Source organism: Miscanthus floridulus, unplaced genomic scaffold (assembly GCF_019320115.1).
Source record: "Miscanthus floridulus cultivar M001 unplaced genomic scaffold, ASM1932011v1 fs_238_5, whole genome shotgun sequence".
NCBI classification, from domain to species: Eukaryota; Viridiplantae; Streptophyta; class Magnoliopsida; order Poales; family Poaceae; genus Miscanthus; species Miscanthus floridulus.
This window is the reverse complement of record NW_027096439.1, coordinates 38,337-50,422: the sequence shown is the minus strand read 5'-3', so window position 1 is coordinate 50,422 and position 12,086 is coordinate 38,337. Positions and strand designations below refer to the sequence as shown.

Here is a 12,086-nt window from a genome sequence, read left to right as displayed (position 1 = left end):
GTGAGCATGTTAGTGCTTTGGCCATCGCTGTTAGACTCATCGACGGCGAATTAGCGCCGGTCAGCGCCGTCGCAGCCACAGTCAATGCCCGAGGTTGGGGATGACAGGTGGGGGCCGGCTGTCAGTGAGAGCAAGGGAGAGAATAGTGACTTTTGTTATTTTCTGATTTTAAATAGTGCTGAATCTTTAGAAATTTGTAGGAAAATAATCATAGCTCCAAAAATTCTAAAATTTTGTATGTAGCCTCTGTACATGCTATAGTATGGTTTAAAAATTTGAAACTTGAAATTTGAATAAATTTTTAATGTTCAAATATTCAGTCCATTAATTAATAAATGCAATTTCCATGATTTTTGTAGGCCACTGTATAACTCCAAAAATTATGAAATTTGTTTTGGTACACTAATTTGTCATGAGGAAGCTTACATAAAATTTTGAGGTCATTTGGAACAAGTTCATGTTTGGGCTTATTTCCAAATTAATTCAAAAATAAATAAAAGCAAACCCTAAGTGCTTGAATAGTGTTGGATCTTGTTTTGGTCATGTTTTGTGACTAGTAGGGTTTCAAGATCCATTTGGTCAATTCACATGTGTGGTTCTTGATGGTAGGATTGCAAGTTGGTTTTGTTGGCTTGCAACTGTACCGTGAAATAAAATCATTTGCGGGTGTTTTTACATTTCATGTACCGTGAAAGCATCATGTTTACATTATCATCATGTTAAAGCATATGTTATCATTTCGTGTAGAACCCGAGAACGAAATGATTCTAATTGAGCAAGTTCTGAAAGAATCCCCAGTTGTCATGGGATTTGATAATTGTGGTACTGATCCGGAACCTGAGATCGTCAACGAAGGCAAGCCCCGGTTTAAGCATTAAGCCATTACCTTATTTACTTTGAAAAGTTTATCACCTATGTTACTTAATGCATTAAGTTGTTTAATTCAAATGTTACCTACTTGATGCATTACCTACCTTGTTACTTGTTTACCATCCTTGAAGATGTTTTCATTTACAAAGGCGTAGATTGCTTAGTATGCTTTATGGTAGGCTTTCAAAGTAAAAGTTTTGATACAATCAAAGATGGCATACTGGCCAAAGAAAGAAAGAAGGTTGAATGAACTAGAGACTAGTCGGGTGACTTATTTTGAATTTTGGGTTATGTTGCCGACTATGTCGCTTAAAGGCCACTCATTGTGGATCTTCTGAACAAGACACTTTGTAGTACTAGTCACATACTCCGGTAAGCCTGCTTCGGCTAATCCGATACTAAGACAAATGCCCACGCACTGGGAGTGGAGAGATGGCGGGAGTAGCGTGTACCCTCGTGGCTGGAATGTGGCCGGATTTGAGGTGTGTTGTGCTCTCGGGTGGCGTGGAGACGGCTTAGTATAGGAGGATCCGGTAGCGAGGTTGATATATGCAAGATTAAGTTCTACATATGTCGTGTGATAAGGAATCCTCAGCTGGGACTTGAATCAATTCGAATTGCCGGTGCTCCGCGGATATGGAGACTCGATTCATTACAGAAGCAATGCAGGACTGGTGAATTACTAAAATATGAGAATAAGAATGGAATGAGAAGGAATGGAATATGGGAAATGTATATTTAGTTGAGATAATGAACTAAAAGGACTTAGGGGTAAAATTTGAGAATAGGATAAATATAGTAAGCTTTTGGCAAAGGACTTTGAATTTTGCTACATCCTTACCTTGTCCCAAACCCCTGCATCCCTAAAGTCTTACACCCATTACGTCGGGTTAGTCTTGTTGAGTACTATTGTACTCAGGGTTTGTTAACCCTTGTTGCAGGTGAGTCGCATGCGCAGGCTTGTTTTGGTCCCTGCTGCATGTCGGTGTTTGAAGTCAACGACGATGAGGAGTAATGAATGGCCTTTGGACAAGGCACTAGATTGTATGATAAATAAAGTTAATGTAATATTATCCCGCTACTATAGTTGTATGACACTTATGGTATTGTAAGTTTGAAAACAACTGATTTGTAACTATATTATCTTAAGACTTCTGCTATCTTTTACTCTGGTATATATGTTTTAATAAAACTGTTGTAATCTGCAATGACTGTGATTGGGATCCTGTTTGAAAAGAGAATCGTGGATGATTCGGGTTTTCCGAGGACACCCGACAGACCTGTTGAGTTGTTAGGAACTCATGTACGCTATTCGAGGTCTGTTAAGACAACGATAGGTGCACGTGGGCCCGATTTCTTAGGAGGTTCTGCCACATTCATCCTGTTCTTCCATCCAAGCATGTGGGCCCTCCATGAACTACCCCCTTATTCGTCCAGGCGAGGTGCCATGGACCCGTGGTGGGTTGGCACGGCGGGCAAGGCAGATGTGCTAGGGTGGGCATTGTTAGGGGTAGACTTGTAGGGCGGACAGGAGCCGAAACTAAGGGCGTGTTTGACTCATAGCCGCAGCACGCCACACCATAGTTGTGGCGCTGCCGAATGTGTGGCGTAGGAAATGAGCGCCAGACTTTTGGCGGGAGTTGGTGCACAAGATAGGGAATGGGGACGCAGTTTCGGCACGCCCAGCGCGCAGCAGCAACCAAACGTAGTTTCGGCGCGCTGCAGTTTAGTTGTGGTGAAGTGCGGCTATGAGCCAAACACGCCCTAAAAAGAAAAGGTTGCTCCGTCTAAAGCGGGCGTTATTGTTATCACCTTGCTGCCTTTTAATATATGTCAAAACTATCTGCCAAGTAGAATCCGTTGTTTAGAGGGTCTATTTTGGACAGTTGGTAAGTCCGATGTACCATGTATTTGATTTTATAATTAGGTTAAAAATCAGAGTACCATGAAAAATTAGAATCCGAGCATAAAAATCAATTGATTTTACTCCGTCCGTTTCAAATTATAAAATACTTTGACTTTTCTAAATACTATATTTTTACTATACATTAAGATAATAGTGTATATTTAAATGCATAGTAAAATCCACATGTTTAGTAAAGCCAAAACGCCTTGTAATTTGGAACTAAATTGAGTACCTATATTTATAAATGGCGCAGTGCTTAGCAGGCAGCAGAGCAGAGTGCCAGAGTGTGAGGTAGGAAGTCTACTTGACAAATGGATGCTGCGCATGCCGTGGACATCGCTTCCCTGGCCCTGCAGCTGAAGGAGGAGCTAGCCACCGCGGACGCGGCGGCGGCGCGGTCCGCCGTCGGCTGCCCCATCGTCGTCGCCGAGGTCAGCAAGCTCACCCGCAACGTCAACCCGGAGGCGTACAACCCGCACCACGTCTCCATCGGCCCGTATCACCGCATCAATAACCCAGAGCTCGCCAGGGACGAGGACAAGATCAGGAGCCTCGGTACCGTCCTGTCGGCGGCGAGCGCCGGCGTGACGCTAGAAGCCTACCTTGATGTGGTCGCGCGCATGGAGGCCCAAGCGAGGAGCTGCTACGTCCACACCTTCAACCTGGAGAGCAACGCCTTTGTGCGCATGCTGCTGCTCGACGCATGCTACGTGCTAGTCCATTTCGGCGGCGTCGGCGCCGGCGGTTTTTGTCTCCACGGGAACGGCGGCGACATGATGGAGGCCGTCGGGGTGGTGCGCGACGTGATCTACCTCGCGGAGAACCAGATACCATTCTTCGTCGTCGACGAGATCCACAAGCTCACCACTCGGGACGGCGGCGTCGTTTCTGCGGCTGAAGCGATCGCGGGCTACGTCCGGGAGCTCCTGCGGGGGCAGCAGTACTCGGTGGCGACGCCGGCGGTGGCTGGGCCTCCGGAGCCAGGCAATCTTCTGCATCTGCTGCACATGCACCTGACGCCCACCGCCGCACTGTCGTCGTCACGCACGACCGGCGACAGAGTCATCGGCAAGCAGCGTCGGTTCGGCCGGTGGCGCTCGGCGACGGAGTACTACTGCGCCGGCGTGGGGTTCAGGAGCCGGCCTCTCGTCGGCAAAGGAGCTCGCTCGATCCTCGACGTGAAGCTGGACGGACGTGGCGGCATGCTGGAGATCCCGCGCCTGAAGATCGACGCCGAGACGTCGCGGCTCCTGCGCAACCTGATGGCGCTAGAGCAGAGCAACCCGGCGGAGGCGGGGACCCACGTGACGGCGTACTGCGTCTTCCTGTCGCAGCTGGCCGGCACGGTGCGGGACGTGGAGCTGCTGTCGAGGCGCGGGATCATCGCGCACGGCCTCGGCAGCCATGACGAGGTCGCCGCCTGCCTGGCTGACCTCTGCAAGGGTGTCGCGTTCGGGGGTGACGACCCCGGTGGCAACTACCTGCGCGCGACGTGGCAAGGGCTTGAGGAGAGCTTCCGGAGCCGGCCGCGCCGGTGGGCGGCGTGGCTCATGCTCAGGTACTTCAGGAACCCGTGGCTCGCCGTCGGGCTCGCGGCGGCCGCCGTGGGGCTGGTTTGTACCGTGGTGCAAGCGGTGTACGCTGTTTTGGCTTACTCACCAAATGCTTAGGCTAACAGGAGATCCACCCAAATTTAAAATAGGTCTTCAAAGTAATATCTATAGCCCCAACAGAGTATCTATATAAAAATCCATTTTAGATGCTAGAAGAGGTATAACCTAAATCTGAGTATCCTCTCTCCTGGAGACCTATTGATAGAAAGGGTTGTCTTTTAGGTCTCGTCGTTGGAGAAGACTAAAAATAGATATTAAACCCTTTACCCCTAGTGCTATCAAATAACGAAGGTGCGTGGTATTGAGACAGCTTAATAGCAGGAATTCACAGTCAAACACTGTGTGGCTGTTCCTGTGAAAAGTCAATATAGGTGTGCTTAGTAGGTCCAGCATGTCCTTTGTTTTCTCCTTTTATTAGCAGAAGAAAGGAGGGATTCAGTTACTAATCAGTAATAACTAGTGGCCAACCGGTGCATCAAGAAAATTATGACTGGGATGAAAATAACTATTTGTTCAATAATATGTTTTGATTTCCTCTATTAATCTGTTTACCAAAATCTTGGTTCAAGCTGAATTAAATCCCTAACCCACCTGTGGAAGAGCTGGGATTTCAAGCTACAATACAAGACGCGAGTGATTTGAATTTTTAATTCTCTAGTTTTAAGTTCTATGTATTTTTAGATGATGGAAAAGGTTCTAGACTTTTAGTATTTACTAAGCATCCTACTATTCACTTATTATAAAAGTTCAGCATCAATCTGGATTCTTCATGTATCCATGATGTGGACGAAAGATAATGGAAGACACTGCAATTGTGTGTAAGTAGCTCCGCTTGATAGAACATCAAATCACTCAAACACCAACACCAGCAAGAGCTAGTAGTAGTATCCAATATAATACAAAATAGGAGGAGTCTGGGATAGGTAGGATGCAAGCAAGGGGAATCGATGATAGGAGGAAGATACTAGAAGGTTCTAGAAGATACCGCAAACGAAAGATTTGGGTGCACCACTGCACCGTACCAGAGAGTAGTAGTAGAAATTAGAGAATACAGCCAACTTGTGCTTTGCTTTGCCTTCTGGTCAGGGTGTGTTTCAGGTCCAAATTAGAGAATACAGCCATGTTGTTGACATATTTGCCAAGACATGTGACTGCAGAAGGTGGCAACTAACTGGGGTGCCTTGCTGCCATGCCATTGCTTGTTTGAGGCATGAGAGGAGTCAGCCTGAGTCAGTACTCTCAAATTGCTATTCACTGGATGCATCCAAGAGAGCCTATGGCTTCAACATATAGCCATGCAGGGACAAAAGTGAATGGGAAAATGTAAATTGTCTACAAGTCCTACCTCCAGTATACGAGAAGAAGGTAGGCAGGCCAACTAAATCTAGGAAGAAGCAACCACACGAGGTAGCAGGGAAACATGGTTCAAAATTTTCTAAGCATGGTGTAACAATGCATTGCAAACACTGCTCAGAAGCTAAGCACAACAGTGCTGGTTGCAAACTGAAAAGGATGGGCTTCACTTCAATAGAAGCCAAGAAATTGGTTGCAAATACACAAGCGCAGCTACAAAAAGAGGCTGAAGCAGCTGAACAGGCTACCTCCATTAATCCAGAGGTCCAACCTGAATCCCAGCCAAATGAAGATGACCATCTGATGCAGAGGTCCAACACACAAAGCAGCACCATCACCCAAGGGGATGATGTGGTGGTCAACACACAAGACAGCACAGTAACCTTATTGAGTCAGATGTTGTCACAAGTAAGCTTGAACAAATACATCACTTACTGTATCTTGCATATCACAATTGCGCTAACTATATATTGATCTGCAGGAAACCACATCCCCAATGCAAGCACAAGTCCATGGACCATTGCCTGACAATCAGTACATTTTATCCAACCAGCCTGTTGATAGACTCGTGCCTTTGACAACAAGCACCAAGGCAGGGATGGCAGTAGCAACAAGGAAGAGGAAGCCATCGGCAACTAGCCAAACAGCGAAGGGAGGTTTAACCAAAAAGGGAAGGCCAACCAAGAAATCTGCATGAACAAGTTTTGAGGGAGATGGCCAGTAGAAGGGCGCTAGTAGTGATCCCTGAAAAAGTGTATATACAGTAGCAATGATCCTTACTTTTGTGCAAAACATGAACCATGTCTGTCTTTTGTTCACAATAGTGATATGCAACACAAACTTGTAATGGCCAAAAATGAGATGGTTTATTGACATTGTCATGCAATTCTGTTTATGAACTAGCTGTGTGACAGTGAAGTGCAATTCTGCATTCATTCACAGATCATCAAATTTTTCTTAACAAATATCACATTCCATTACAACATTTGGTTATGTACACCACTTTATCAGCCACAAATTACATCATAAAGATACAACAATTGATTATATGTGCAGCTCCTTCCTTATGCTGCTGTGCTGCTCTCCACCTCCTGCAACCTCGTCTGATTTCTGTCTCCTTCAGAATCTCCCCTGATGCCGACCCCGTCTTGTGTTGGAGGAAGTCGATCCCTGTGCCATGCCTCCTATGCCGCAGACGAGGGCATGCCCGGTGGAGCAGGAAGGGAGGGCGTGCGCACCAGCGCCAACGGGGAGGGAGCCTGCACGGCTGCACCGGCGGCGGAGCAGTACGGGGAGTTGCGTGCGGCGGCGCAGGAGGAGCAGGATAGGGATGGCGCGCGCAGGGGAGCAAGACGGCGAGGGCTTGCGAACTGCGCCAACAGGACGGCAAGCACGCGGCGACGGCGGAGCCGTGCGGCGAGTACGCAGCGGCGTCGGCGGAGCCAAGAGCACCGATTGGGATTTTTGTTTAGATTAGATAAAGGTGGGCCGCCCTGAGTTACTGGGTCACGGGTGTATACCCGTTTGGATGAGGCATGGACACAAATCGAGTTTAGGTACGTGAAAGTTCGTAGTTTAGGGACCCGGCATTACACGACTTAACAAGTTTAAGAACCACTAGCGTATTTTATTTTATTTTATTTATATCAAGATGGATATGTCATCGGCAACAAGTGAGGAAGTGACACGGCATTGAGAAGAAAAATATTTGAAGTTGAGAACAAAATTTAGCCTTAGAAGCACTTTCAACTCCACACTAACCTGCTCTGCAATTAACAAATTCTGCACGATCACGTTATTTAGAACCACTTGTACCTGTTCGAGTGCTATTGGTTGGATGCACACAAACATAAGAATACAAGCATTTCATTCCAACTCCTGACCTAGTGTGATTAGTCTGGCTTCGCATAACTAGGGTGATGTAAATTCGGTACCCCAAACCTGCAAATGATGTGATTTAATTTGGTGAGATTGGTGACAAATACGGTGAAAACAAAGTGAGTGCCAGTCAAGCAATCAGAAACAAAAAGTATCTTCAATAATCTAGCCACATCTTTCAAAAAGAAAAAAGAAAAAAGAAATTGGCCACGACTCTATCTCCAAAGATTTCATGCATGTTTGGTTTGTCGGCCAGATAGCTTTGTCTGGCAACGTTTCTAGGTCATCAATTTTGGTCAACCCACAACTAGGACCGTTGCCTGGCAAGCAAATTGTCTTTCAGGCCATGAACCAAACAGGTCCTTCCACTGGGATCATAGAGCTAGAGATTTGCGAGTCAGACACTAAAGGGACTAAGGATAGTGACCAAATCCACAGGGGTGTGTTAAGCTTTGGGATCAAGGGTTCCCAATCGAGAGACCCTCAGACCGACCCCTCTAGGATCGCTCGAGAGCTTGGGGGCTATACCCATCGGTATGATCGCGCGCACCCTTCAGCTAAGGTATTGGGCCGAGCCCGAGCACGCCCGTCGCCTCTGCTCAGGACTCAGGGGTCGCCGGAGCCCTAGGCTCCTAATTGATAGGAGTCTAGGACCTGATCTTTGGCTCCCTCCCGGCCTTTGGCGCTAGCCAAGGCCCGAGCCTGAGACGAGCGCCCCGAGCCACCAAGGCTCGGGCTCCCCTGCGCTGCCCCGCAGATGTGGCGCTGTCAACCGCTCCTCCGACTAGGGTCACGCATGGGGCATGACGCAAGAAGACAAACTCCGCCGCTGGCCTCAGGGGCTTCGGGGCTTTCAGGGCCCGCATGTTAGCCCCTCGAGCCTGGCTACCTTCATCACCAAGAAGCCTCTAGAAAGGTGCACCTGATGGAAGCTGGTCCAAGCCGACACAGCCTGGCACTCAGCGTGTCAGGACAGAGTAGCCGGACGATGCCCAGAGCTTTTTTGGCTCCACGACATCGCCACGGTCCACACGGCACCGCTACAGGACCCTCCTTAACTCCGGCGCATATCGACCATAGGCTCAACTCCCCCAAACCGCCATGTACCCAACCTACCTCGATATATAATGGGAGGTCGGAATCCTAGAGGGGGGAGGACGATTCCCAGACGATTCGAGACAGATCATTCGAGTGCTCACCGATCAGCTCGTGCTCTGCACCAAGAGCAGAGCCACCTAGAGAGGGGCACCGAGAGCTCCTCCCGTTCCTCTGACCGTCTTCCTCCTCTCCGGTGAGGGGAAGGTGTCACCGGCGGCGAGGTCTTCTAGGATCAGCACCAAGCGATCTCCTACCAAACCTCTCTCTTACACTCTGTTGTAACCCCCAGATTCTGGATGCTCTTGAGTATAAGGATCATCCGCTGCTGGACGTAGGCCCCCAATAGCCTGAACTAGGATAAACCGTTGAGTCCCCTCTATGATTATTGTGTTCTTGAGTCCACCCGAGCCACGTACTCTGACACCCAACGAACAACAATGCTTGTCGCGGTTTCGACCCTGCGACAGATAGCATCTCATGAAATAACCCAAAAGGCTAGAAGCACATGTTCTGCTCTAATTGACAGGGATGTAAGAGGACTTGTTCGTGAACCCACAAATAAGCTTAGATTTTTCTGGTTTACAACCAATTTTTTGTGTTGTAATTTTGTCTATTGCAATCATTTTTTGTATATTGCAACACTTTTAGGTTGTTGCATCAGGAGTAAATCCTTGTAGTGGCTCCCATCTTGTAGTGTAAATGAAGAAGTGATTCTCGTCAGCCCCTCTCCAGAATCCAGTTGCATTTTATTTTAAGTGTTCGGCAGGGCTCCACGGATGCTGAGTGTAAAGCGGGGGCTGGGAGCTGTACCAAAAGGGCCCTATAAAACTGTTCTGCATATCCTTACATGCACCTAAAGTTTTTTTAAAGTTCTTTTCATTGTCACATCTTTTGTATTTACAGATAGTCTCGATAACTTGCAGAACCTTGTTGAAAATTTGCTCTGTGAAATTAAAAACATTTGTTCCTAGTCATCCATGTACAAGCGAACACACCTCTAGGTTTACCTTTTACAGAGTATGAGTTGACAAGGTAGACTTGCATATGTTTGTGCACTTGCAGTTCCCATAAAACAAGGTCACACTTTAAGAAAACGTTGCATTACTTGGCGTCACAAAGAAATAAAAATGTTGCATATATGAGTTAAACCTATATGTACTAACATCTGTTCTTACCAAAATTGGGCATGGCAATGAAAGAATCCAATAAAAACTAATAGAATTAGATCGAATTATAAGATGATAGAACAACAAAACAAATAGTAATACATGGATTCTTAGGATGCATCGACCACATAGTCAATAATTATTGTGTGTCACAAAGTAAATGAATATACAAAACTGAACAAGAGACCTAGAATGAATCTTGTATTTAGTAGAGGCGTGTAACGATCCTAGCTACGCGCAAAGAAATTGAAAACAAACTGAGCAAATAGCGAGGATTGGATATTAGGAATCATGATTGGGTGAAGGGTAGCATTGATCGAGAAACAACAGAACAGAAGGAATCTTGTGCAGCGCAGGTCCTCTCAGCTCATCGTTATGCCCAGGCACTGATGTTACCGGCTTGGCGCATGTCTTCAGGGTGGGTTCCTCCATGATGCAATGCAAGATTTAATTGTAGTGAAGCAAAATGTGGGAGTTGAACGGGCTGTTAGGAGGCTTAGGGTCATCAAAGGACCAAGAAGGGGATGCGTATCGGTGGAGCCCAACGTGCATGCATGCTTATGGTTTTGCTGCTGTATCATTCCTCTGAGAGAGCGTATATATAAGGGCATATTTGGATTAACTCTAAACTTTAAAGCTCTAAAAACTTTAGAGCACTTTAGCTCAGTCTTAAGGTCTAAATCTCTAACATGAGGTGGGCTAAAGTTTAGAGTTAATTTTAGACCACCTGTTTGAAGACTTTTAGCTCTAAGAGTTTAGAGCTCCAAAATTTAGAGGAGGAATCCAAACATGCCCTAAATTGCATAGAGACGGAGGTAAGTTGGGAGGACGTTTGGACTCTTTGGATGACTGAAACGGTTGCCGTGATGGAGGAAACTGAGGTGTGTGGTAACTAATGAACGAAGTGCATGGCCTTCCACTTTGGCTTGGAGGAGTACGGGCCATATAGGAGATAGAAGGACGCAAGGCCTGGCCATAAATGAAGAAAAACTATGCTAATAAGAATATGATGGTTTACAATACTTGATGACATGGAACGCGCTGTGTGGTTTGAGATAGACTTTATAGTGGGGTGTTTTGCTTTACAAGAGATATAGATAGCATTTCCAAATGTACCAGGCAACAATACCCTAAACCAACGAAAACAATTTTTTTTGCTTTTGCTTATACTGAACCAAATAAACTTGTTGCTTCTTTATATTACTAATTTTCTTTGTATCATTATTTAGATATACCTAATGCTCATTGTTTGTTTTTTCAGATTACTGAAAATGGACAGGCTACAGATCCTGTGTAAGGCTTTTGTGCAACTTGTCTCCAACTAAAGGAGCTCATTTTTCATTTTCAGAATTGAGGGTGCCCATTTCACATTGTCAAATTAAATTGAACGAAATGGGTGGCGGTATACATGATGTTTTCAAGTTTGTCAAGTAAAGTTCATCATGGCCGGTCCTCGAACTTTGCGGCGGTGTGTCATTCCGGTCCACAAACTTAAAAAGTGTGTCATTTCGGTTCTTAAACTCTGTTCGGATCTCATATTCATCCAAATAGGTATGGATTAGTGCCCGCGTACCGAGATAAGACTTGATTGCTTAAAATAGAAGATTATCAGGGGTTATATACAAAATCGCTTAGACACAAAAAAAAATTACGCAAATATTTATATACTTCACGAGGGGTTGTTTTGAAAACAGTCTTCTTCTTCCTCACGCTGCGTCGCTTGCCTGTGCGCAGCGGCGGCGGTGGCGAGTCGCCCGTGCGCCCTATACGGCAGCAGCGGCAGTGGTTGTGGCTGCTCGCCTGCACGGCGGCTGCTCGCCCGCGCTACTTATCGGCCGGGCCGTCGTCCTCGTACGTGAACTGGTCCGGCGAGAAGAACACGGCACCCATGCGCTGGTACCTGAAGTGGCAGGGCCGCATGAGCTCGGTGGTGAGGATGTTGCTGCGGATGCGCAAGGAGCTGCTGGTGTGCGTCATCACGAGCGACGCGTTCTCGCCGGCGATGCGTGCTCCGTGGCGGCAGCACGCGTTCTTCATCTGCACCAGCAGGTTGTTCGGGCTAGACCCTGTGCTGTGGTGCTGCTTGTTCATGCACACGTACATGCTCGGCACCACCATGGTGCAGCCGTGGCGTGCGAACGTCTTGTAGAAGCCCGCCGCCGCCTCGGCCGGCCGCGATCGCACCCCGTGCCACCAGTGCAT

At 47.0% G+C, this 12,086-nt stretch overlaps 2 protein-coding genes across 2 annotated transcripts; one reads left to right on the top strand and one right to left on the bottom strand.

Moving 5' to 3' along the window:
* The first annotated feature begins 2,987 nt into the window (after nucleotides 1-2,987).
* On the top strand, nucleotides 2,988-5,844 carry LOC136530950 (UPF0481 protein At3g47200-like). Its single transcript, XM_066523660.1, has one exon. It carries the CDS (start codon nucleotides 3,088-3,090, stop codon nucleotides 4,444-4,446), a length of 1,359 nt encoding a protein of 452 aa, XP_066379757.1. The 5' UTR covers nucleotides 2,988-3,087; the 3' UTR covers nucleotides 4,447-5,844.
* A 5,864-nt stretch (nucleotides 5,845-11,708) lies between these two features.
* LOC136530947 (inactive beta-amylase 9-like) lies at nucleotides 11,709-12,086 on the bottom strand. Its single transcript, XM_066523658.1, has one exon. It carries the CDS (start codon nucleotides 12,084-12,086, stop codon nucleotides 11,709-11,711), a length of 378 nt encoding a protein of 125 aa, XP_066379755.1.

What these genes read in the sequence shown, in the direction of transcription:
- LOC136530950 (XM_066523660.1), top strand. Translation starts at nt 3,088, where the DNA reads ATGGATGCTGCGCATGCCGTGGACATCGCTTCCCTGGCCCTGCAGCTG.
- LOC136530947 (XM_066523658.1), bottom strand. Translation starts at nt 12,086, where the DNA reads ATGCACTGGTGGCACGGGGTGCGATCGCGGCCGGCCGAGGCGGCGGCG.